At 42.7% G+C, this 27,808-nt stretch overlaps 1 protein-coding gene across 2 annotated transcripts in view; it reads right to left on the bottom strand.

Moving 5' to 3' along the window:
• The window catches only part of BRINP3 (BMP/retinoic acid inducible neural specific 3), a 417,681-nt gene that overhangs the window by 79,769 nt on the left and 310,104 nt on the right, over positions 1–27,808 (bottom strand). For both annotated transcript variants that reach the window (XM_006127774.5, XM_006127776.5), the window contains exon 7: positions 2,352–2,574. In XM_006127774.5, coding sequence (XP_006127836.3) covers positions 2,352–2,574 — 223 coding nt within the window. The remainder of the gene's footprint in view (positions 1–2,351; positions 2,575–27,808) is intronic.

Raw genomic sequence — 27,808 nt, 5'->3', positions numbered from 1 at the left:
TTAAAAATCTTCCCTTAAAGTTCATGTTTTCTAGATCATTAATCACTTTTTACAAATTGTTCATATTTTTCCTGGAATGTGGTACCAAGAACTGAACACATTACTCCAGTTGAGGCCGAATCGGCACCTCTAATCGACAGAGTTCAGTGAGTGAATGACTTCATTGCATTTTTTTAAATCTGTACTAGATTGAGTGTTGTCCTAGACCTGGGACAACCCAACCTTCCACCCTAAGCCCAGCCACCAATCCTGCCGCTTCACCCCACCTCTGCGTTGCACTGCCCCAATTCTACCCCGTCCCGAAGTTCCATGCTTGCTCTGCCCCCTCTCACTTCCATTGCCTCTTTCATCAGAGATCTCTGCCCCAAGAAACACAAACTGGCAGCAGGAGTCAAGCTGCCCTTACGCTCACCATGCCAGCAGGAGGTGGAGTGACCTGGCCCCAGCCCGTTGCACTCCCCCGGGCCCGGCTCCTAGCCATGTCACTCTGCAGAGTGAAGTGGGCTATGGCCAGTACTCTCTACTTTCTACCACTGTGGTGAAGCAGAGTGACCTGGCTTGGAGATGGCAAAGCAAAGCAGGCAGCTGGGTTGCTCTGCTTCTATGTTTCCCACAGCTGGTGAGTGTGGAGGTGGGCCCCCGGAAATCCGTCAGGCCACCCTGTCCCCAAAACACAGGACCTGGGAAGCCCTCCCGCACCAAGAAGACATAGACTTAGACATAGAATTAGACATAGACTCTGACTAGATTATAGGCTGTTCCTGAATAAGATTTGTTATAAGGGCCTGATCAAATACAAGCCTTCCATTGACTTCCTGAGGCATTAGGTGCAGACCTAGAAAAAGAATGGAGGTGGGGGAAAAAAAACAAGCCAGAACATATTGGTTCTGTGGAAATTCTTAGGAAAACAGCCAACTGAATCTGGAAAAAGTTGAATTCTAAGTTATCACCTAATCAGCTAGAACCTTAAACATGAGAAGTAGTGTCTCATTACTGGTACATTACAAAATTATTATTATTATTATTATTATTATTAAGGTATCTCACTCTGTGGCTGATAAAAGCTTGTTTCCCACATGGCTCAAACTGAATCATTCCTTAAATTCATGCTTAAAGTCATAACCAGCCAACATATCTGCATGCGTGTTATGTACCCTTTCTTTCTGGAATGCTTTCTAAACAACAGAGAAAAATTAATAAAAATGTAGTGTTACAACGAAAAGGTTACTAATGGAGAAAACATGTATCCTAAATGAGTATACTAGGAAGTGGGAGAAAGAGACTCAGAGCCTATCCCAGCAACCTGAGCAAGAGGAAGCTACAATGTGGATGTCTGTGCTTCTGGAGTAGATGGTGAGAGGCTGGATACTATTCCCCTGGAAGACAGAAGGAAATAGCTTCATCCTCATGTTCAACAGCCATTGGGTAGAGCTGAAAGGAGCAGCATCTATAACGCTATACCATGTGTAATAACTGTTGCTGAGGAACAAACTGCTCCAAGAAGCCTAGATATGTGGGGTTCATTTCAATATCTATTAAAGAACATGGAGATCTTTCCATGTTCTTCTGTAGGCATTGGATTGAGGCCATTATGCTTGCAGAGCTAGCAGCAGGCATCATGTCTTCAGCTAACCCCAGGGAAAAACAATTCTTATTCTTACAGATTTGTTTCTAATTTCACATCAGTATCATTCCATTAATTTCAGCACAGCTATTTCTCATTAACATAATGTGAATGAAAATCAAAGAATGCACAACTCACTTACATGTTAGCACCAGTTTACCCTCAGGAATTACCATTCTCACTGTGTGTTGCTAGTCAGGACTGGCACCTCCCCTATCCCAACACTTGTTACCCACTCTTCCCCACCATCCATTTCAAGTTGTGACATCTTGACACTGGAGAGCTCCAGCTCAAACAGCATGCAGAATGCACCAATGTCACACAAGGGAGAGGGATGTTCTTAAAATAGTTCCATATTCACTTTTTATGATGGCTGTGTGTCAAATCCACCAATAATATAACTCTGCTGAAGTGAATGGATTAAATGAGGGATGAAGTTGACTTCAGTGGAAATGTGTATTTGGGGCTGCATGTTACTTTGGTTTGTGGATTCCAGTAATACACAGAAATACTCAGTTGTAGTCTGTGTTTTACTTTTCTCATTGTGGCATTATATTTGGGAAGGTCTGCACAGAATATTAAAGACTAGAAGACTCAAAAGCATTGTCTTGCTCTTGTGGATATAAAGGCCACATAGTGTACTTATTTGCATATCTGTACTCTTAAACAAGCTTCAGTCTCAAAATAATGTCCTGAGTGTGTGTCAGGTTTTCACAGCATTTCTTACCTCTGCCGTGGCAAGCTGATGAGTGGCTGTTTATGACACCTCTTACTTAGGCTAAAGAGCTTGTATACAATTTTCTGTGACTTAAGGAAAAGTTGTTTCATGTTGTTTTCCAGTTGCTCATAGCGACGCTGAAAATTAGAATCCATTGTCCACAAATGCATTATGGTAGAAGTGTTGAGGAAATAGTTCATGGGCAGCCTTTTCATAAAGAACTTGAATTCATCTGAAAAATGGCAAGATTCAATGTTTTGTAATTATGTATCAATGGTTATTTTTGGACACAAAATAAGTTACGTTTTGCAGGAAAATGTATCATTTTAAAATAAAACTTAATTGCATTATCAATGAAGACTAGAAGCTGATCATATAATAACAGAACATTACATAAATACAAAAAAATTGCCTTAATGTAAATGACAATCCGGCCTACATATACCCAAATATAGGACCTGATCTTGCAAACATTTCAGTGCACAGTTTTAATCAGATGAGGAATAGAGATAGATGGTTCAGTGATTAAGGCACTAGCCTTAGATATAGAATATTTGGATTCAAATCCTTGTTCTTCCACAGACTTTGTGTCACCTTGGGCAAGTTACTTAGGGTCAGTTCTTTAAAGGCATTAGGTACCTAGCTAAGAAGCACCTTTTGGAAATCACACTGGGTTCTTATTGACATTCTTTTAAAAACCTGAACCTCTGTTTCTCTTAATTTCAGTTCCCGTTCTGTAAAATGGGGAGAATAGAATTTTTTTATGTCACAAAATCCAGGCCAGCTCTAGTTATAGGGAATGGAAATGGCATTCATATTTTGGCATGATATAGGTTTAAGAATGGTAAGTTTTCAGTATTGCATTTTCTTATGCAAACACATAGGTTTCCTAACGTAAGAGCACATGAAAAGATAATGTAGGAAAAACAAGTGGTAGGCAAATAAGTTTAACTATGTATTGTTTTAAAATATCTCCTTTAGTTCTTTTAAAAAAAAAAAGCGCAAGCCCTGATTCTCAGCTAATATAAATCAGCATTTATAGAGCCATGTTGATTTCGTCAGATAGGGACATGGCCTGGAAGTTAGTTCTGCCTACCAGCCCAATGCTGAACTATAATTTGCCTTTCATTACTAGTAAGTATTTATATTTCTGCTTAAACTTCATTTCTTAATGCTGAAAAATAGAGAAGACAACATAATTATAATCTCTTCTAAGTTTTGACATTGCTATCATTCCTTCTGTAAGAAACACTGTCTTTGTGCAAAGGACTGCAATTTCACAAATTTCACAATTTGTTTACAAGTGACAAGAATGTTCTATGCTCAACTTGCAATATAAAACTGGTAAGTACAATACCATTTCCAATATGAAAATACTTCTTCTGCTTATTTAATGAACACAGCTCTGCACTGTCACTGTGCCCTCTACTCTCATGTTAAAGAGCTTTCTCTTGTATGATAGAAGTAGCTGAAAAAAGTAATATGGTTACACAGTCATCTGTTTTAGATATAAAGACTGTCACACTTGATGAACCATTAGAGTTCAATACTATAATGATCTCTGAATTAACACAATATCCCACAATAGCATCACTACTGTGCCTAGATATATGTGGAACATGATACCAGATTAGGCAATAAGTGGCCCATTGGCCAGTTGCAGTTAGCCAGGGTTAGTCCCTGGCAGGTTGTTAGATGCTTTATTTACTTGCTCACAGTTCTCATTAGTTGGGAATGGCAATGGGCAGCCAAAGAGAGATGCAAGCAGCTGTAACTGTGGACATGCATGGAAATAAAACATCTGATGGCCTTCCAGGTGAACCACATCCAGTCCACTGGCCACTTACTGCCCACCCAGTACTAGACTATCAGCTAATGTATAATTTGAGTATAGTGTCCTTTAAGTAGGCAGTCATCAAATGCATCTCCACTTAAATGTTATATTACATTCAAATGTCCCAAACTAGAAAATAAAGATTAATCAAAATATTTTACTTGACCAGCTAAAAAATATATATATGCCTGATAGTTTAGGATGCTAACAAGCCAGTCATAGTTAGCAGAAAATAAACACCAAAACATCACACACATTGTGCACTACTCAAGAATGGGAATAAAACAGTAACAATGAGAACCAACGTTTCCATAAACTAACCCTTCAATATCACATTCCAACCAATACTGAGAACAATTTTGCTGGATTTTAATTGTTAGCAAAGTGTGGTGTGCTGTTGAATACAGTGGGAACTAACTACACTACAAACACTACAAATGCTATTAGTGCCATAACTGCCCTACCACATTGTTAAATTAAAAACCTCCAAACCATGCCCTGTGATAAAAAAAAAAAAAAAAAAAAAAAAATCAACCCCCTCACAGAAAGCACCTGCTTTATGTGTTGTGATGGGGAAATACTTTGTGAGTTTCTTCTCCATATCTGCTTCATGGGGAAAAAGATGATGTAACAAATCAATGCATTATTCCTATGAATTCTTTAATCTTTTAAGCAGAATGTTCAGGTAATAATTTTAAATCACATTGAAAAATCTTTCCACATATTCCTGGCATTTTGAATGAAAATGCCTAACAATAAATTGCACACTTTTGATGTAACTACTTTTGCATCTGGTGCTTACTGGAACCAATTCTCCTGTGAGAAGAAACTCTATGCCATGGCAGTGTGAGAAGAGAATTGGGCACAAAAGATTGATACTGGTGTATCAGATCAGTGTCAGGCATTCTCATGCGTGTTCTGTATGCTCTGCTTCCAGGAAAGCTGGAAATACTATGAGATATCATTCCAATAAAATGGTCCTAGTCTTGTTAACTTCAACAGGAGCAGAATTGGGCCCACCAATGTGAGTCAAATTATCTTTTCTAAAATGTTCTTCAGCAATGTCTAGTAGTCATCTCCCTTTGTATTCAGTATAGTAACACAACACAGAAATATTGCGGGTTGATTAACTTTGGCCTTTGACCAGATGCGTAATTGAGTTGAGATCAAGAAACTTTGCCATTCACAACCCCATGTAAGAGGAACAATCTCATGTCCTATAGCCAGGATATGATCAAATCCATATAATAAAAAAGTGAATGGGGGTGGGGATAAGGGAAGAGTGTTATTCAGAAACAAATTGTGTTATTGAAGTCAAACTTGTATTAATGTTAGGTATTTTAGCACTTAATACTATACACAAGGTCACCTTTTCCCCAAATACTGAACCTGTACTTTCTCATTTAATTAAGTGTAGATTTATGTCAGTGTTACCTGGAAACAAGACTAAAGTTTCTCTCCTCTTAGATCTGTAATAGCACTGAAATTAATATACATGCTATTTATGGTATTGAGACAGGAGGATATAGCCCATCCCATAACCAATGGATCATCCCCTCAATTAAGAAGGACAAAGCACTAAGGCCAGGCTACAACTGATTGCTGGAGAAAACAAAAGGGAAAACAGGAATAGGAGTGAGATTAAAGACTGAAAATCAGGAGAAGCCAAACAAGAACGCTGGATAGCACCTACCAGTTTTCAAGAACATCCATGAAACAATCTGTCACTAATCAGAGGAACTCTGCCTGGAGACGTGAGCAGACAAGGGACCTGAAATAAGTTCCACAGTTCCAGAGGTACACAAATTGTGTATCTTTTTCTGATTTACTTTTGAAAGAGGCTCTTTCGATATTTGGTGTGTCTACATGGTGCCAACATGCAAAATAAAGTGCTCTTTTGAGCCACCCCTTATTTCTTGTAGAACAAGGTTTACAGGGATGGTGAAAGAATGCATCTGCTGTTTCGAAATTTTTTCCAAAAAAGCGGACGTGTTCCTTGCAGGCAGCCTTGCCTTTCCGGGATACCGGTGGCATCCCAAAAAAGCAATGCAGTCTAGATGTAGCCAGAGTGCCTTTCACTTCCTGTCCAATTGCTTCTTCTTAGAGTAAAGCCTAGCCATGAATCTTAGCCAATTATAGGAAGAAGATGATAGGGAGTCACTTTGAGGGAGTTCTTACGAGGATGTGCAAATATCTGGAGGTATAGGGAAGAAATTTGTGTGAAAGGGAGAATATGTAAAACACAATGTGTAGGTACAATATGATAATTCAATACCAATAAATAAAATAAATAAATAAATAAATAAAATGGTTCACAACAAAACAAACCAGAAAAAAAGTTTTAGATAGGCAGTATACAGGGCCGGCCTTAGGCTGATGCAGCCGATTCCCTGGCGTGGGGCCCCGTGCCTGAGGGGGCCCCGCGCCCAGGGTAGCGACTCATGCGCCAGAAGTATGACACTAGTGCGGGGTCCCTGGGTGCACGGCGCATACGTCGTGCGCCCCGGGGCCATGCATGCGTTGTACTCCCGGGGCACTGCGCATGTGTGGGTGCGCAGTGCATATGTCATGATGTCTGGGATGCACAGGGCATGCATCGTGCCTCCGGTGTGCAACACATGTGCTGTGCCGCTCAGGGCCCTGTGCTTGTGCGGCCCCGCCCCCGGAATCGGTCCCTCTCTCTGTAGAGCCGGCCCTGGCGGTAGAAATGGCTGCAGCTGGGGATCTGGCCCTTTCTTTTCTCTCTCTATATAAACAGTTTTTCCTGCTGTGCAACAGAATGATGTCATCAGGCTCTCTGGCCGGAGGGGCAGTTGGTGAGCATAGTGAGCAGGGGGGTTTTGTGGCAAGAAAGTGGGGAGTTGATGAGCTAGTTAGCTAGCTCCCTCAAAGTGAGCCCCCTAGTTAAATGTTTCTTTCATGTTATAATACAAAGTAGCACTGATGTACACTCTGGAATAATTTGATTTTACAGTATTAACCCCATTTTTCTGGAAATTACAATTAATAGTATATTAGAGTATGTCTACAGAGCAAAGTTATTTTGAAATCACAGTCCCTATTTCAAATTACTTTCCTAGCATCTACACGGCCAAACCACTATTTTGAAATAAATTCAAAATAGCGGAGCGCTTATTTCAAATTTGGTAAACCTTATTCCACGAGGAATAACGTCAAATTTGAAATAGCTATTTCGAAATAAGTGCTGTGTAGCACTTATTTTGAAATAGGGGGCCTCCAGCCTTCCCAGGGTGCCCTGGTGGCCACTCCAGCCTCAACAAAGAACACTCCACTCTCTCCCCTCCTCCCCTCTCCGGAGCCCTTAAAGGAGTAGACCCTGGCCACAGTGCCTGTGCCAGCTCCAAGCCTGCTGGCCCAGAGCCAGCAGTCACTGTCCCTGACCCAGTGGCCCCAAAACATGTGCCAGCAAGCCAGTGCCAGGCAGCCCTCCACCACTCCCCAGGAGCAGTCTGCCAGCTCCCAGGATCCTGCCAGGGCCCGGAGAAGGCAGGCGCCTTCCTGGTCCAGGGCGGAGATGATGGACCTTATTCAACTTTTTGGGGGGGGGGGGTTGCCCCCAACGTCCATGATGTCTGCACTAGACGGAGGAATGCAGCCGTCTATGGCAGGATAGCTGCCAGCCTGGCCACCAAAGGCCACATGCGAACCCAGGAGCAGGTTCACATGAAAATCAAGTTGGTCCGGTGAGACCCCAGCCACCCCTGACCCATGAGCTTCCCCTCCCTCTTCTTCCCTTTGCTTCCCCCTTCTAGCTCCTTCCTCCCAGGATTCCCTCTCCCATCATCTCTCCTCCCCTCTCCTGCCATCTTTCCCCAGTCTTACCAGAGTTTCATTCCCCCTCCCCTCCAGTTTTGTTAAATAAAGAGTTTGTGTTTATGAAAAAATGTGTATTTTATTTGACATCAGGAAAGGGGGCTGGTGGGGGTAAGTGGAAGGATGCGAGGGAGGAATGAGGCACAAGCTCTCAGTAGGGCAGACCAGGGAGACTGTTAGTGCTCCTCAGGGTGGAAGCACTCCCGCAGGGTCTCCTGGATACTGACAGTCCCCCAGTGGACCTCCCAGATGGCAGCCTGCAGAAAGTGCAGCCACGCTCACAGCAACGTGTCCAAGAGAAGCACCAGAGTGCCCAGGGGCAGTTCCGGCTCCATGTTGCAGAGTGCTATGATGTCCTCAGTGAGGGCAACCAGAGCACGCAGAGACAAAATTCTTTGCTGTCCCTCATGGAGGTAGGCAAGCAAGCAGGGAAACCTGAGAACCTGCTGTCTTGGGGCGGGGGGTCTCTTTAAGCACAGGCCTCAGATAGCTGCTCTATTGCAGGCATCCCCGATTCAGCTACTGCTGAAACTGACAAGCAGCGGCTGAATCAGGGACTCCTGGGGCAGAGCCTGACTATCATAAGGGGGGGCTATGAGGGGTCTTGGGTGGCATCCCCGCCCACCCCACTCCAGACCCCTCATAGTCCCCCCTTCTGATAGTCCGGCATATCTGATAATCCAGCACCCCCTGGGTATGTCTACACTACCCCCCAGTTTGAACTGGGGGGGGGTAATGTAGTCATACGGAGTTGCAAATGAAGCCCTGGATTTGAATTTCCCGGGCTTCATTTGCATAAAGCCGGCCGGCGCCATTTTTAAATGCCGGCTAGTTCGGACCCTGTGCCGCGCGGCTACACACGGAATGGGGTCCGAACTAGCCGGCATTTAAAAATGGCGCCGGCCGGCTTTATTCAAATGAAGCCTGGGAAATTCAAATCCCGGGCTTCATTTGCAACTCCGTATGACTACATTACCCCCCCTAGTTCAAACTAGGGGGGTAGTGTAGACATACCCCCTGGGTCCTAAAGGTGCCGGATTATCGGAAGTTTACTGTACAAATTTTAAAGTTTCTTGACTGCAATTTCAGTGGCTTATGTGGTAACTTCCAGAACATTTTCACATTTTTCTAACAAAATACCTTGATTAAGTAGAGAAGTGATGAATAAAAATAGACATACATGTGTATAAAGGATGGAATGTACACTTATGTACATTTTTTGTTTTCTCTAGATTGACAGTATTTTTTTAAAGTATTTTCAGTAAAATCTGTCTCTACAACATGCTGATACTGACACTTCATCTATATCCCAACTCTTGGCTGGTCTCAGCCTCAGTGGTGCTCATAGAATTCATGGCAGTATCCACATTCTACTTGCATGGGCAAGAAGTGCACAGATTTAGTTTACTAGATGATTATCTCTGTGGAGGATGTCCTCTTTTGGCATTGTAGTGGAATCATTCAATTTAAATTGAGTTAACAAGATTCAATTATTCCTCAGCAATCTCCTCATGGGACAAACACAGAAACCATGGAGATCCCGGTGAAGACAGACTTTGAGAAATCTGAGATCATGGCACTCCAACAGGACTCTCCAAGTAGGAGTGGACTTCCAAATTCAATCCTGCCATGTAGTAGTAGCTATGGTGGAGTCCATTCTTTAACAGAAATCCCATGCAGATGGGCATCATACCCAATCATTTGAGATCTTTCTGAATGGCAAATGCAAGCAATCCTTTAGAAATTAAGAGGATTGTGTATGCATCAGTTATGTAACACCACAAAAGATTCTGTTGATTCAAATGGCTATTTAAGCAGACATGTATTCAATAGCAACACATAAGCCAGTTATCTTCTCTCTGATGCTGGGAGCAGGTCATATGTGGACAATATAAATCTAGTTGCCAATGTGTTAATGGGAAATGAGAAGACAAACTCCAGATGTTCTTGTCAAATCAAACAGCCTCTTCATACATCATCTCATCTTTCACCCTAGGACTCCAGAAAAAAACCTACCCTCTGATCTGACCAGGAGGCTTTCTGTCTTCTGCTCAGTGCATCAAAGAAAGGTCACTTTTACAAAGCCGTCTCTTCCATCCAGCAAGGAAAGGAACTTCTATATGTCTGCACATCAAAACCTCTGATAGTGGATTCCTGACAGATGCAAGAGATTAAAAAAAAATTGTGATCCCACATGCTGTCCCAGATGGCTGTGGCCATGACCTCATATTTATCCAGGATGACTCTATTCTTCTTTCTGTCAAACTGAGAATTTATAGTTGGAATGAGCACTCATGTCTCATCCATACTTCATCTTCCACTGAATGTTGTTTCCTTTCATGGAATGGTTCTTAAGGAGATCTAGTTCCAGAGACATAGCTTTGAATACATCTCTCAAGATTCCTGTTTTTCAATAGATATGGGCTTTGCAACTTTATATTAAAATAATTTTAATGGTGATATGTTCAATTCCACATGGATTCTCTGGAATACCCTGTTTGCTTGCTTTTTCTTCATTTGTCTAGGTCTCATTTTAATGTGAATCCTATTAAAGTGCATTTGAGAAAGACAATTCCTTGAAATAAGGTAAAAATAATTAATAGGATCACAGTGTACAAATGAGTAGTACTCAGGTCCAATAAGGAATTTTAAAACAAAAAGGGGAAGGTATTAGGAGCTTCTGATGTAATTTTAGGGATTCCCTACTCTCTAGAGGGATTAAATCCAATAATTTAGTCCACACTATTTTGATTGCTGTGAATGTAGCCCTTATTACTGAGGCAAACAGCTCAAGCAATTATCATTTACTCATAGCAAAGAAGGCAGCAGCAAAGCAGGCCACCCAACCCTGCCCTCCTATATGCTACAACCCAAAACTTATAGGAATGCTTATCTCCCATGGCCATTTCAGTCTTAAAACTTTCATGTCTGTGCTCTCAGCTAGAGTGTCATTGATAACCAATACTTTTGTATTTGTTATTACAAATTAAGAACCAAAATTCTTACCACCCACTCTATTTACCTAAGCTAACTACAGCTCTTTAAAGATACACATTTAAGAACAAGAAGGTTTTGAGCACTGAAAGCTCTGATCTTCAAGAAATTTGGCCCTACCTCACGCAGCTGTGGCCTTAACAAAGTCACTATTGTAGTTATAATTAGTGTAAGTAGCATCAAGATCTGTAATAGAAAATTTCAAAATCCCTAACATTGTGTCTTTCTCTTCAAATAACAGCACTGCACATTTAAACTTTGGTCTAGCAAGAAGGCCCTGGAATATAACTATTTTCCCTATCATAATGCTTTTAACTATAATCAGGGCAAAAAATGTTACAGTTGGTCAAACATCAACAGAAGCATTAAATTGAAATCCCAAATGGCTAGACTACCAATATTTTGTGCAGGCGGGAGATCTGAAGTAGAACTGATGTTTGAAATGGTCAGATACTATAAATGTCCAATAAAATGCTGCTCCAGTATTGTCCAGACACTGGAGACTTCAATACAAATAAATGAGGGTATGTCTACACTACCCTCCTAGTTCGAACTAGGAGGGTAATGTAGGCATACCGCACTTGCAAATGAAGCCCGGGATTTGAATTTCCCGGGCTTCATTTGCATAAGCGGGGAGCCGCCATTTTTAAATCCCCGCTGCTTCGAACCCCATGCAGCGCGGCTACACGGGGCTCGAACTAGGTAGTTCGGACTAGGTTCCTATTCCGAACTACCGTTACTCCTCGTGAAATGAGGTGTACCGGTAGTTCGGAATAGGCACCCTAGTCCGAACTACCTAGTTCGAGCCCCGTGTAGCCGCGCTACACGGGGTTCGAAGCAGCGGGGATTTAAAAATGGCGGCTCCCCGCTTATGCAAATGAAGCCCGGGAAATTCAAATCCCGGGCTTCATTTGCAAGTGCGGTATGCCTACATTACCCCGCTAGTTCGAACTAGCGGGGTAGTGTAGACATACCCTGTCTGACTCTATTCCAAAGATTCAGGAAAAACAAAGCAGTAAAATAAAGCCAGCTGGCTTTCAGCTTAGGCTGTGGAGCTCCCTTGTTCTTATCTGTCACTGTAAGTGGTCTAAATGCCACTATATGGGACATAGTGATAGAAATGTAACCGTGTTAGTCTGGTGTAGCTGAAACAAAATACAGGACTATGTAGCACTTTAAAGACTAACAAGATGGTTTATTAGATGATGAGCTTTTGTGGGTCAAACCCACTTCCTCAGATCAAATAGTGGAAGAAAATAGTCACAACCATATACAGGCAGTCACCGGGTTACGTACAAGATAGGGACTGTAGGTTTGTTCTTAAGTTGAATTTGTATGTAAGTCGGAACTGGTACATATTGTAGGGAAAACTCTAGCCAAATATTTCTCCAGAGCTCAGTTTTATTCTCCCACACCTCACTTCCCTCAGTCCTTTATTCTCAAGCTGAGGTGTCTGCTGAGAAAAGCCGCTCCGCATCTCCCTGGTCTGCTGGGGGGGAGGCTAGCTTTGCGTCTCCCTGGTCTGCTGGGGGGAAGCAGCTGGTGCGGAGTTGCCTCACCCCATTTGTAAGTAGGGATCCGATGTAAGTCGGATCCATGTAACCCGGGGACTGCCTGTATACCAAAGGATACAATTAAAAAAAAAGAACACATATGAAAAGGACAAATCAAATTTCAGAACAGAAGGGGGATGCGGGGGGAAGAGGGGGAAGGTAAATGTCTGTCAGCTAATGGTATTAGAGGTGATAATTGGGGAAGCTATCTTTGTAATGGGTAAGATCTACCCGCCTCTCCCTTCTGTTCTGAAATTTGATTTGTCCTTTTCATATGTGCTCTTTTTTTTAAATTGTATCCTTTGGTATATATGGTTGTGACTATTTTCTTCCACTATTTGATCTGAGGAAGTGGGTCTGGCCCACGAAAGCTCATCACCTAATAAACCATCTTGTTAGTCTTTAAAGTGCTACATAGTCCTGTATATGGGACAGTGAACCACACTACGTGTTTGGGTTACACCTGCACCAGCCCTTCCCTTCCCTCTGTGCTCATCCCTCTTCTAGCCCCACTCTGATCATCTGTAGCTACCTCTCCCCATCCTCTCTCCTAACACCTCCCTCTACCAACCTGCTCTGCCTCTCTCCTCTGCCCTCTGGTGTCCATCCCTCCCCTTCACATGTCTTCCCTTCTGTTTCACCCCTACAATCCTCCTGGCACCTGCAATTTCCCTTACCCCCTGCACCTTCCTGGTGCCTCTACCTTCCCTCAATGTCCCTGCCCTCTCAACACCTGCCTTCCTTGCCCTCTTCCTCCCTGGTGCCCACCCGCTCACCACTCTCAACCCGTTTTCCTCACACTCCTCTGTGCCCTCACACATGAATTGCTCCATTCCCTGCCTTCCTTATGCCCACCCCTCCTGTCAACCCCTCTTCTCCTTGCACCCACTCCTCCCCTCTTCCTTCCTCTAGCCCCCATTGCTCCTCCCCTCTGCCCTTATCCTTTCCTCTCCCAGCATCTCCCTGCCCCTCCTTTCTCTTACTCTCACTGACAACTTCCCTCCCCCCCTGCCCTTTCCCCTCATTGTCACTTTTTGACCCCCTGGCATTTGTGTCTCCTTCACACTGCCCCTTGGTGCATTCCCTTTCTTCTCCTGCCCTGGCCCCCTTTTTCCCATCACAAGCTCCTTCATCTCCTCACCCCCAATGTTTCCTTTAGCTCTCTCCCTGCCCCTTTCCTCACCTTCTGCCTTTGATGTGGTGGGTGGCTGCTCCATGTGTAGGGGCTGGAATCAGGGCCATGGTGCTATTTTTAGTACAGTGGTCCTGGCCCCAGAAGCCCTCTGCAGGTGGCCCCCAAAGTGCTTCCGGCTTCTAGGGCTGGGGCCCATGGTACTAAAAATAGCACCACCAGCAGCCCCAGCTGCAGCTGGGAGTGGCTGGGGCTGTGCAACAGCTTCTGTGGCCCTGACTGTAGAACTGGAGCTGGGTCTGCGGTGCTAGTACCCAGACTCCAGCTCTGGCAGCTACCATTGCAGCCCGCATTGTCCACAGTTCCATCCCTGGGAAGGACTGAAACTAGGGTCAAGGCTGCATGGTGACTGCCCACCTGCTCCTTGTCTGGGGCAGTTGCTCACTATGCAGTCCAACTCTCGAGCAATGGAGCCTGTGCGTGGCTTTGCAAAGAAGACGGGAGTCACATTTTTGGTATGTGCCTGTGCAGGTGAGCACCTTATAGGGAACTCTGAAAGGGGCCCTTCCATATTGACTCTGGCCATTGGGATATACTGCCCTGAACTAAGGGTCTTACCTTATTGACTGAAGGCTTTAGGACATAATGTTTTAGACAAAGACTGGTTTATATAGACTGCAAGAGGTTGCCGGCAATCCAGCAGCCATCTGGGTGGCAGCCACACCCTTGGGCTGTGTCCAGACTCAGGGGTTTTTTCGAAAAAAGTAGCCTTTTTTCGAAAAAACTTCACCTGCGTCCAGACTCAAGCCGCTTTCTTTCGAAATTAAATCGAAAGAACGCGGCTTTTCTTTCGATGGAGGTAAACCTCAATTTATGAGGAAGAACACCTTCTTTCGAAAGTTCCTCTTTCGAAAGAAGGCGTTCTTGAATGTAAATAGGGCTTCTTCGAAAGAGAGCATCCAGACTCACTGGATGCTTTCTTTTGAAAAAGCAAGCCGCTTTTTCGAAAGTTCAACATGCAGTCTAGACGCTCTCTTTCGAAAGAGGCTTGCAGTCTAGACATAGCCTTGGGTACTTGAAACCTGGAGATGGGGTGTTTGTACCACACCACAAAAACGAAACTTCAATTAATGGTAGAGTCTCCTCACATCTACCACAGCACTCATTAGTGGCTGAAGCGCTCCACCTAAGAAGGAAGCATACTGAACTTTTTGGGATTGGGCCCCCTGTAAAAAAAACCCTTCCAGCTTCCTTTTGGATTTTTTTTTACTATAGTGGTTTCTATTTAATGATAAAGGAGCTCACTGGTCATATCATAAGCAAACATCAAAAGGTCCGACTCGGAAATTATCTCAAATGCTTAGGCGGCATCTAGACTGGCATGATTTTGCGCAAATACTTTTAACGGAAAAGTTTTTCCATTACAAGTATTTGCGCAAGAGAGCATCTATACTGGCATGTGCCTTTGTGCAAAGATTTGCTTTTGTGTAAAAGCATCCGTGCCAGTGTAGATGCTCTCTTGCGCAAGAAAGCTCCAATGCCATTTTCATTCTGCATACAAACCACTGATCAGATCATTTTCACTGCTCTCTAATACCATCTTATAGTTCTCAGTCGTGCTGCTCTTCTCTAACCTCCAAATCTCACTGTAACTCAAAGATATTCCCCCATCTGCCCACCTTATCTCCCTATCAGGAAGATAGCTGAATACCAACCCCTATTTTGTGCTTTTTGGACTCTAGATAAAGGATTGTATTGTCCTGCAAGAGACTGAGCTCCTTCTAATATGGCTTGGCCAGGGACAAGTGCTATCTGCAATGGGAGTAGGCTGAAAAAATTGAGGCCCAGCTGCTTTAATCCCACACTATGGCACAAGGGGTGCACCTTCTGTCTCTGCTGTAGATTTTTTGGCTGACTGCAAGTCTTAGGGTACGTCTAGACATCATGCCTATGTTGTCAGAGGCATGTAGATTAGGCTACCAGGCATAGGAAAATGAAGCGGCGATTTAAATAATCGCCGCTTCATTTAAATTTACATGGCTGCCGCGCTGAGCCGACAAACAGCTGATCAGCTGTTTGTCGGCTCAGCACTGTAGTCTGGACGCGCGGGTGTCGACATCAAAGGCCTTTGTCGACCATCCAGGTATACCTCATCCCAGGTCAACAAAGGCCTTTGATGTCGACACCCGCGCGTCCAGACTACAGCGCTGAGCCGACAAACAGCTGATCCTTAGATCACTCTTTAGACTTGTCCACGAACTGCTACTCTCCTGAGCCCATGGAATGACCCAGAACTCTTGGGAAATAACCACCCATGAGAGGCTGGTGAACCAGCTACTTGCAAAAACAGATTATAGGCAAGATAGAGGGAATGTTTATCCAAATTATTTAAACCTTTTAAAAACAGATTTTGAGATTTTGGTTCTTCTTGACCCATTTTCAGTTCTTCCATCTATTTACTTAACATTTATTGTATCAGTTTACAGTTGTTTTTGGATGTATGAAAGTCTTCTCCTGAAATAATTTTTTTCTTGGGAAAAAATGCAATTTCTATACAATAGTTTCTATAAGACAACTTCCATTTGATCTTTCTTGTGGTCCGAGTTCAATGTTCCCCACTCACTCTTCCCTATATGACGGGCATCTTGACCATATTACATCTCTCAGAATGCATTGCAGTTTCCTTCTCACAGAGCAGTGTGGTGTATCCGATGGTTACAGCTGTATTATGGGACAAGTAATTTTTACAGGGTGCCTGAGCCATAGGACAGAATGGAGAACCAGAGGAGCATGTGAAACAAGAACTATAACTTTCCTGAGACACTGCACACTTTAGGCAGATGCTATTTAAAGTAGAACTCACTCAGAACAGTATGTATTTACTCAGTTCAAAATAAAAAAATATATAATTTAATTGTACTTTTGATGGGCACTATCAAAAATGAAATGTTTCAACACTAGCAAGTCAGATTTTTTTTAAACTCTTCAATGACAAATCTATCTTGAGTTTTTTGTCCAATTTCGAATAAAAACAAATGTGAAAATTTCAGAATTTGCTGTAAGATAGAAAGTTTTTTTGCTCACCTCCAATTCCATAAAATAGAGGCTAACATAGTGCTTAAAAACCAGAAACTGATGCCTCAAAAAAAAAAAAATTAAATCTGAGGCCCTGATCCTAAAGTGAACATAATGTGGGCTGACTTCTGCAGTCTTTGTTGTAGAATTTGGGCCTAAAAGAAGGAAGTACTCTGTATACATTGCAAAAGATTAAGAAATGACTAATCACAAGAGATAATCTCCATAAAGAGGAAAGAGAAGACAGAATTACATCTCTTGTAGTATTTAATTTAAGGTTGCCACAATGTATTAGAACCATCTTAAAAGAGAGATTTGTTATCAGCTTTTTAAGAAACTTCCTATGTCCACAATGTACAGAACTAATGTAGACATAACGTAGTTATACTAGATGACACCTTCTCCTTCATTACAAGATCATCCTACTTTAAGCATTATCTGAGTAAACGACATCTTGCATAACTTTAAGTAGATTTGCCAAGTGCTAAACTAGCAGGAGGCATATAATGCTTTTAGGGTTGAAAATGAGGCAATTATGTTGTTGGAGTCTGATTAGCTGTCCCTTCACTTTTGGAATATGAGATGAACAATTGGGAAATTGGCTCTCTAAAGAAATTCTGAACATTGCACCTGTTTACTTTATTAAAACACTGACACCTATGCAGGGTGAGGGGAGAATATTGGTCACAGAAGCAATAATATCTGGGACTATCTGTTCTTATTATTGATTAAATTGCCTGACAATCACATGGGGAAGATAATTATTGAGAGGAAAATTAACACCCTTATAAGGAGATGCATTTCATTCTAACTATCAGCCTGGCAAACTCGGAGTGTCATCTGAAAGTCAGGCAGGTTGCTCTCCTTTGCATGAGCACAGTAGAAAGGTTCTGCACATAAAAACGTACCCACTAGTGACATCTGTGCAATTATGCAGTCAGCAATACTTCTACAATCCCGTTAGCTTTTAATTGATTAGATAAGTGCAAATGAGGATGTACTGTACAATGGCACAACTTAAACTTGTCAGTTACCTTTAGATATTATCCTAAATAATACTGAAAATATCAAGGCAATTTAAAACCTTAGCTAATTTGTTAGATAAAGGAAGTCTGAAAATACGTTAAGCATCACTGCTATAAATGACAAAGAATGAGGCTACATAATTTGGAATTCAGGGTCTCTCATTATCAGTGATGATATGGGAGAAAGAACCAATCCAGGCTGAGGTCCACATCACAAGTAGACTCTGAAGGGTTGGCAGCTAAGGGAAAAAATGAAAATGAAATTGAGTTAATTCGATTTGGAGCGACTGAGGAATTGAAAATGAAATTCCATGGCGCCCATTTTTACTGAGATAATTCTCAGAGTAAATCACAAAAAGGAAACAGCAAATATCAATTGCTTATTCGGAGTGAGGGTAGTCTTTAAGTAAAAGACAAACAAAATTATACTGGATTTTTCTTCTAAATAGAAGAGTGGTTACAGCTAAACAATATGGGCCAAATTCAACCTTGCTGTAACTTCACTAGAGTCATTTCATCAGTAAACATCTGACACCCAGTAATCACACTGAAAAGTGCTTGCTTAATGAGAGAACACCACATGTTAGTTTACATTGTGTAGTAGTCTACTGCAAGATGATCAAATTCTAGTCTGATGAGGTAGTATAAGAATCTCTCTAGAAAAAAGCAGGGATTTGCCTACAGAAAGTGAGCTCTGCAGAAATCTTGCTCCACTAAACATAAGCTTCCTCCATGTTATTATTCTATCAGGGTATGTCTACACTACAGAGTTAATTTGAAATAACAGCAGTTATTTTGAATTAACTGTAATAGCTGTCTACACATATAGGCTGCTATTTCGAAATAAATTTGAAATAATGGAGTCCTTGTTTTGAATTAGGTAAACCTCATTCTATGAGGAATAACACCTAATTCGAAATAGCTAATTCAAAATAAGTGCTGTGTAGACACTTAATTTGAAATCGAGAGCCTCCAGCCCTACCCAGGGAGCCCTCGTGGCCACTCTGGGCACAACCAGGAAAACTTACTCTCCTCTCCTCCAGCCCTGGAGCCATTAAAGGGGTAGACCCTGGCCATAGTGCCTGTGCCAGCTCCAAGCCTGCCAGCCCAGAGCCAGCAGTGGCCACCGGTGCCCCGATACAGTGGCCCCAAAACATGAGCAAGCAAGCCACTGGCAGCCACCCTCCAGCACTCTCCAGGAGCAGTCTGCCAGCTCACAGGATCCTGACAGGGGCTGGGGAAGGCGGGTGCCTTCCTGGTCCAGGGTGGAGATCATGGACCTTATTCAGGTTTGGGGGGGATGCCCCCAACTTCCATGATCTCAGCCCTAGATGGAGGAATACAGCCGTCTATGGTAGGATAGCTGCCAACCTGGCCACCAAAGGCCACATGCAAACCCAGGAGCAGGTTTGCATGAAAGTCAGGTTGGTCCTGCGAGACCCCCAAACCTGAGCCCTGAGCTTCCCCTCCCACTTCTTCCCCTTGCTTCCCCTTCCAGCTCCCTCCTCCCAGGTTTCCCCTCCCCTCTCCCACCCTCTCTCTTCCACCCTCCCACCTCCTTTTCCCAGTCTCCCCAGAGGCTCCTCCCCCCCCCCAGTTTTGTTCAATAAACCCAGTTTCTATTTTTGAACATACGTGTCTTTTATTTGACATCAGGAAGGCGGGCTAGGGAGGGGTAAGTGGAAGGACATGAGGGAGGAATGGGGAACGAGCCCCCAGTGGGGAGGACCAGGGAGGCTCTGAGGGCTCCTCATGGTAGACGCTCTCCCTCAGGGCCTCCTGGATCCTGATAGCCCCCGATGAATGCCCCAGATGGCAGCCTGCAGCAAGTGCAGCCGGGTTGATGGCATCGGCCCCACGAGATGCAACGGCGTGCCCAGGGGCAGCTCTGACTCCATATGGTCGAGTGCTGTGGTGTCCCGAGTGCGGGCACTCAGGGCACTCCAAGACAGGATTGCTTTGCTGTCCCTCATTGAGGTAGACAAGCAAGCGGGGAACCCTGAGAACTGTCTGTCTGGGGTGGGGGTAGGGTCCCTTTAAGCACAGAGCTCAGTTAGCCTCAGGCAGCAGCCCCAAACACTCAAGTCCTAACCTGATGCCCTGACAGCACTGGTTCCGGCCAGCCTTAACTTCGGTTCAGGGTCCACTCAGTGTGGACGTGCTATTTCAAAATAGTTTTTGTGTATAGATGCATTATTTCAAATTAGCTTAATTCGAATTAACTGTTTTGAATTAGGTTAATTTGAAATAGTGCTGTAGTACCCTCACTTTCCCCAAATCATCCTACGGTGTGATGATATTCAATAACAAAACCCTTTTTTCTCAGATTAAGAGTGTGAGTCACCTGCTTTCCTGGTGGTCACCAACAAGGCTGAACTAATATTTGCCTTTTAGGATTCTTTTATTATTACTCTGACTTACTCAATTACTTTATCATTATAACTGGCTTCATGAAAACTCTCTATAGGACTATAGAAATATGTGCTTTAAAATAGTATGGTATGATTTTGTCAATTATGTGTGCAAGTATACAATATGGTTCATTTGCAGACCTCTGTAATTGGCAAGAAGATTTAAGGAGCAGATTTTTAAAGGCACTAATGTCTATTATGTGGCTAAACTTCATAGACTTTCAGTGAGTGCTCAAACTACTACTTAAGACTCAATTCCTGAAACTTTCTATATTGGTGTTAGATGAAACAACACATCCAACATGGTGTCTGAAAATGGTGTGCAATTTTGTTGTCTTCTAGTAGATAAGTTCGCCGCACTATTAACTGATGATTCCTAGTCCACCTCTGAAAAATATGACTAGACATGTTAGAGCTGTTCTCTTCTGTTGATTTATGTGGCTTGTACATGAAATAAAATAGTCTGAGATCAAACACGGTTCACAAAAATGAAAGATACATTCACTTTTCTGACATTTAATTCAATAAGTAGATTGTTCTTTCTACTACAATCTCATAATGAATTTCCTCCTGCCCTTTAAATACCATCCTTTTGGACAAGATACTTTGAGAAAAAGAATGTTAATAATTCAATCTACACAAACATTTGAAAAAATGTAATTCCAGGGTAGACTGTTCATTGGTGTAAATTAGCATAGTTTCATTGGCTTCAGGGAGATTATGTTGAGTTACATCAACCAACAATCTAGCCCTCCATTTCAGATATGTCTTTCAATGTTTTCATATATTTTGATGATCCTATATCATATTTTATAAAGCTCATCACTATTCCTTAACAAGAAATACAGCAGTTATTAAGGAATTATGAACTATTTTAGATATTCTTTATGCAGCCTAAATCCACTGAATCAAGGGACTTAAAGAAATAACATAAAAAGCAATGCAGCCATAATAATACATTTCAATAATAGGTATAAATGGAGGCTGGGCTCAAAATGAATAACATTTTCAAAAAAGGTTATTATTCAAATTTTAAAACCAGTTGACTTTAGCAACGCTCAAGTCCCGTTTGTTTTGCTTTCTGCAGATGCTGAGTTTTCCTTTCTATTCAATGCAGATTTCCAAGTCCTATGTGGGGGTATGTCTGCACTTGCATCCTCTTTTGAGAGAGGGATGCAAATGAAGAAATTTAAAATGGCAAATGAAGCCAGGATTTAAATATCCCAAGCTTCATTTGCATATTCAAGTTATGGCGCTATTTTGAAATAACAGACGCTGTTAAGAGAAAAGCCTTCTCTTGAAATAACTGGTAAATCTCAATGTATGAGGAATAAGGGTTATTTCGAAAGAAGGGTTTTCTCTCGAAATAACAGCATCTTAACAGCATCTGTTATTTCGAAATAGCGCCATCATGCAAATATGCAAATAAAGCACAGGACATTTAAATCCTGGCTTCATTTGCCATTTCAAATGTCTTCATTTGCATCTCTCTCTCAAAAGAGGGTGCAAGTGTAGACCTACACTAAGAGTATTTGCAGAAAGCATGCTTGAAATTTGTGTGTATGCTCCTGAAATGTTTGTATACTCTTTCAGGTAGATTCTTGTCCACAGAATTGTTTTTAATTTCATTGCCAGTTTTCTTCATAGAATCATAAATCATAGAACACTAGAACTGGAAGGGACCTCAAGAGGTCATCGAGACCAGTCCCCTGCCCTCACGGCAGGACCAAGCAAAAGAAGTTTTCAAAGGTCCATCTTTCTAAATTATAAAGTGCCAAATGTTCAGAGGCCACAATCTGGCCTCTAAATTTTGTACAGAACTACAAATTTGTGAGAACAATACATGTTTTAATAGGTTCATACCTGCAAGGCACTGTGGCCCTGATCCATTTATGCAAATGCTTAACATGTAGCACACACACCATGTTGGACTATTCACCACATGTTCATTTAAGCATGTTTCAGTGCTGGCTTTGCCTAAACACTTGAGCCCAAGATGAGAAGTAAGCTATCAATCCAATTAGCATGCACATCTGCTACTTATATCTTTTATAAACAGTAAAATAACTTTTCTAAATTTGTACTGAATGCCTAGAAACTGAAAAGAACTGATAATTTAAAAATGTTTACTCAACATTTGAGCTCTTAACAAAGTCACTAAAATTCTTTGTAGGCTTCTTCCCTTTTCTTATTCCCTCACATCCTTTAAAAAAATAACCTGAGAGTATGTCTACACAGCAGGGTTAAAGTCAAATTAAGCTATGCAACTTCAGCAATGTCAATTGCATAGCTTAAGTTAAAATAGCTTAATTTGGCTTTTGGTGCTGTCTACACAGCAGCAAGTCGAAGGAAGAACACTCTTCCTTTGACTTCCCTTACTCCTCGTGAAATGAGGGTTACCATGAGTTGGAGTAAGAAGTTCTCCAGATCAACATTATTTCAAAATAATGGCTTGTAATGTAGACATGTACTATGTTATTTTGGAATAATGGCAGTTATTCTGAAATAGAGTGATGTGGAGGAGGGCACAGCAGTGAACAGATTGCTCAGTCAACCTTGCTGCTAAGCAGGGAATGTGGGCCAAGGAGTAATGCAGAGGGTATGACCATTTACAAAAATTCCCTTGTATTTGCAGTTGTATCTAAGTATCTAAAAGAATATTACAAGGAGAAGGAAGAAAAATGGTTCTCCTTGGCCTTTGATGATAGGACAAGAAACAATGGGCTTAAATTGCAGCAAGGGAGGTTTAGGTTGGCCATTAGGAAAAACTTCCTTGCTGTCTGGTGGTTAAGCACTGGAATAAATTGCCTAGCAAGTTTGTGGAATCTCTATCACTAGAGATATTTAAGAGCAGGTTAGATAGACACCTGTCAGGGATGATCTAGATGGTGCTTGGTCCTGCTGAGGGCAAGAGACTGGACTTGATGACCTCTCATGGCCTCTTCCAGTTTTAGTATTCTATGATTCTATGCTCTGCAGGTATTTTCATAGATTGTAGGGTGTTCAATGGCCCTTTTGTGCCCTTAAAATGACCTCCCTCTGGAAAGAGTGACTTTTAATGTTGTCTCCAGCTCCAGTCGCTGATATAGCAGAATACTTTATTTTTTCTGTACATGGTATAATTTTTATTCTTGCTTAAGAGAGTCCAAAAAAGCTTTACAATTGTAATATATAGTGTTAACAATGTCATGTTCACAAGAAGTATTCATCATGGATTTTGCTTTTTATAATTTATCAAAGCTCCAGGGACTGATTCAGCACCACTTAGTATCCTTCTGGGGATACTGGATAGAGTTCTTGAACATGTGCGTTTCAATGAGGTAGCTTCTGTGCTGAAAATTATGTTTGTGCTTAAGTACTTTCCTGAATATTACCATAAGTACAGGTGATACAGGAAAAGTTACACACTTTTTAAACCCTTTTGTAGCTGGCATAACTTCAGAGGCATAATATATGTCAAAATAGGCACAATTTATTGTACATAAAATGAGGTAAATGAAACATGTCTATGACCAAAAGGATTCTCTTTATGCTATTGTTAAAATACAACTTCATAGAATATTTTTCTCATGGAGGATCTTATTTAAATATGAATTCAGCCATGGTCCTTGTGACAGAATTGAAATGTATTAAGAATCTAGGATGAGAAGTTTCAGCATGAATTTTTTATTAAGAAAGCAGCTTCTCATTTTGCCAGGTGGTAGTGAAGTCTGAAGGCCAGAAGATATGGTATAAGATACAATAAGGAATAAGCAGATGGCTTAGAGTAAACAATTCAAAATATCTCTGTTTTTTTGGGTGAAAACACAGTAAGAAATTACATGAAACTCAAAGAACTAACAATGAGGAGTCCTATGGCACCTTAAAGACAAACAGATTTATTTAGGCATAAGATTTTGTGGGTAAAAACCACTTCACCGTATACAACTGATTAAGTGATTTTTACCCACAAAAGCTTATGCCCAGATAAATCTGTTAGGGTATGTCTACACTACAAAGTTAGTTCGAACTAACGGACGTTAGTTCGAACTAACTTTAATAGGTGCTACACTAGCGCTCCGCTAGTTCGAATTTGAATCGAACTAGCGGAGCGCTTAGTTCGAACTAGGTAAACCTCATTTTACGAGGACTAACGCCTAGTTCGAACTAGCTAGTTCGAACTAAGGGCTGTGTAGCCCTTTAGTTCGAACTAGTGGGAGGCTAGCCCTCCCCAGGTTTCCCTGGTGGCCACTCTGGCCAACACCAGGGAAACTCTATGCCCCCCTCCCGGCCCCGGACCCCTTAAAGGGGCACGGGCTTGCTACGGTGCCCGTGCCAGGTGCAAGCCTGCCAGCACCCAGCTAGCAGACCCTGCACCTGGCACGGCACAGAGCCACCCACCCGATGCCCCCCAGCCCACCCCCTCTTGCCGGGACCAGGCTGGCGGCTCCCGGGAGCTTCCCCTGGACTGCAAGAGGCGGGCACCTTCCTGGGCTAGTGCGGACATCGTGGACCTCGTCCACGATCTCCGCACTAGGCATAGGAAAGTGGCCGTCTAGGGCAGGAGAGCTGCCAGCCTGGCCACCCAGGACCAGGTGTGCATGAAAATCAAGGGGGTCCACTGAGACCCCCGACACTGAGCCCTGAGCTTACAATGGCCGTACTGGGTCAGACCAAAGGTCCATCTAGCCCAGTAGCCTGTCTGCCAACAGCGGCCAACCCTAGGGACTCTGGAGGGGATGGACCGAAGACAATGACCAAGCCATTTGTCTCGTGCCATCCCTCTCCAGCCTTCCACAAACTTTGGGCAGGGACACCACTCCTACCCCCTGGCTAATAGGACTCCATGGACCCAACCTCCATGACTTTATCTCACTTCCCTTTCAACTCTGTTCTAGTTGTAGCCTTCACAGCCTCCTGCAGCAAGGAGTTCCACAGGTTAACTATTTGCTTTGTCAAGAAGAACAACTTTCTCTTACTAGTTTCAAGCCTGCTACCCATTCCTTTCCTTTGGTGTCCTCTAGTCCTTCTTTATGGGAACTCAGGAAGAACTTTTCTGAATGCACCCTCTCCACCCAACCCCTGCTTTTAGAGACCTCTATCCTGTCCCCCCTCCGTCTCCTCTTTTCTAAGCTGAACAGTCCCAGTCTCTGTAGCCTTTCTTCATCTGGGACCTGTTCCCAACCCCTGATCATGTTAGTTGCCCTCCCCTCTCCCAGCCTTTCTCTTCCCCTCTCCCACCTCCTTTTCCCAGTCTCCCCCAGTTTTGTTCAATAAAGACAGAGTCAATGTTGGAAGAAACGTTATCTTTATTTTGTACATCAATAAGAAGGGGGGCTAGGGAAGGGTAAGTGGAAGGAGGTGAGGGAGGAATGGGGTACGAGCCCCCGATGGGGAGGACTGGGCTGGCTCTGCGGGCTTCTGGGGGTGGAAGCTCTCCTGCAGCCCCCCAATTACTCCCTCTCCCCAGATGGCAGCCTGCGGCAAGTGCAGCCGGGCTGATGGCCGAGTGGTGTGATGTGCCCAGTGTGGGCACTCAGGGCACTCCAAGCCAGAACTTCTTTGCAAGCGGGGCACCCCTTAGAACTGTGTGTCCGGGGTGGGGGTCGGGACCCTTTAAGCGCAGCCCTCGGCTAGCCTGAGACAGCATCTCCATGCTCTAAGTCCTCCTTTTATGCCCTGCCGGCACTGCTTCCGGCCATCCTTAAGCCCTGTTCAGAGTCCACTCAATGTGGACTTACTAGTTCGAACTAGCAAAACGCTAGTTCGAACTAGTTTTTAGTTCTAGATGCGTTAGTTCGAACTAGCTTAGTTCGAATTAACTAATTCGAACTAAGTTAGTTCGAACTAGCGCTGTAGTGTAGACGTACCCTTAGACTTTAAACTTCATGAGAATCCTCATTGTTTTTGCAAATACAGACTGACATGGCTAGCACTCTGAAACATGTCAAAGAATTGTGTTTAGAGTGTCTGAAGGGAAACTATAATGATAAATGCTAACTTAAGACACTTTGGCTGCATCTACACTGGCATGATTTTGCGCAAATACTTTTAACGGAAAAGTTTTTCTGTTAAAAGTATTTGCGGAAGAGAGTGTCTATACTGGCATGTGCCTTTGCGCAAAAGATTTGCTTTTGCGCAAAAGCATCCGTGCCAATGTAGGCGCTCTCCTGTGCAAGAAAGCTCCAATGGCCATTTTAGCCATAGGGCTTTCTTGCGCAAGAAATTAACGTTGCTGTCTACACTGGCCCTCTTGCACAAGAATTCTTGCGCAAGAGGGCTTATCCCTGAGCAGGAGCGTCGGAGTATTTGCACAAGACCCACTGATTTTGTACTGTACAAAGTCAGTGTTCTTGCGCAAATACTCGCGGCCAGTGTAAACAGGCGGCAAGATTTTGCGCAAAAGCAGCCGCTTTTGTGCAAAATCTTAAATTAAATTAAAGGAGATTGCCTATCTCCTAGAACTGGAAGGGACCTTGAAAGGTCATCGAGTCCAGCCCCCTGCCTTCACAGCAGGACCAAGTACCATCCCTAACAAATTTTTGCCCCAAATGGCCTCCACAGGGATTAAACTCGCAACCCTGGGTTTAACAAGCCAATGCTCAAACCGCTGAATTATCCCTCTTGCCACTCTAAATGCACCCTTTAAGAAAAGTAGTATGCTGGAAATGATCATTATTCAAATTTGTATCTGACTTCTTGTAATGTATCAGAAAACAGTGTTAAATTAAATTAACACATAACAGTAATGGGGACATTTCATATTTGAATTTTGTTAGCCTACCAAATCTTGATTAATTGTCATTATCCAAGGGTGAAATTACTACTAGCTATGAATTATTCATGGAAAATTCATCCATAGCTCAGAGCTGGCTATTTGCCATAAGACACCTGATTTTTAAATGATGTGAATGCTAATTGCTCAACTAATTTGCTGTGCATTTAACATGATTGCATGTACCAAGCTGTTACCTATGCATGTGAAACGGCAGTATTTATCTACAAATTTGGCTTTCAGCTGTACTCAGACTGTGGCATACACATTTTGGTAAATCAGGCCTGAAATTGTAACTATACATAATGTTTACTTTTCTTAGGGAACAGTGGCGCTGAGAGAATTATTTTATTTTTTATTTATTAGTATTACAGATTCAGGAGGAGACTTTTCAAAAACAATTATACACTGAACTGGTATTTATGCTTTGAACATCTTAGTTGTTTCGTCTGAAACAGACAAAAGGAGACACTGACAGCAGACAAAGGGTCTTGAAGAGAATGTTTTCAGTCTTATTCCTTAGGATCAATTTTGGCAATTAGCTATGCATGCATGACTCCAAGTGAACTAAACACCAATGACAGCTCTGTTATCTGAGGCAGAGTTTCTCCTGTTGAAAACATTTTTGTTATATATTTATTTAAACTAAAGGAAAGAAGAAAACTAGTAAGCTTGCATACTCATATTTACCTGGATTTGAGTTATATGAATAACACTGAACGGAATTCATTTTGGCTACGTCTACACTGGCCCCTTTTTCGGAAGGGGCATGCTAATTTTGAAAGTGGGAATAGGGAAATCCGCGGGGGATTTAAATATCCCCCGCGGATTTAAATAAACATGTCCGCCGCTTT

This window comes from Pelodiscus sinensis, chromosome 9 (assembly GCF_052426305.1).
Source record: "Pelodiscus sinensis isolate ZL-2025 chromosome 9, ASM5242630v1, whole genome shotgun sequence".
Classification (NCBI taxonomy): Eukaryota; Metazoa; Chordata; order Testudines; family Trionychidae; genus Pelodiscus; species Pelodiscus sinensis.
This window is presented reverse-complemented; position numbering and strand designations above follow the sequence as displayed.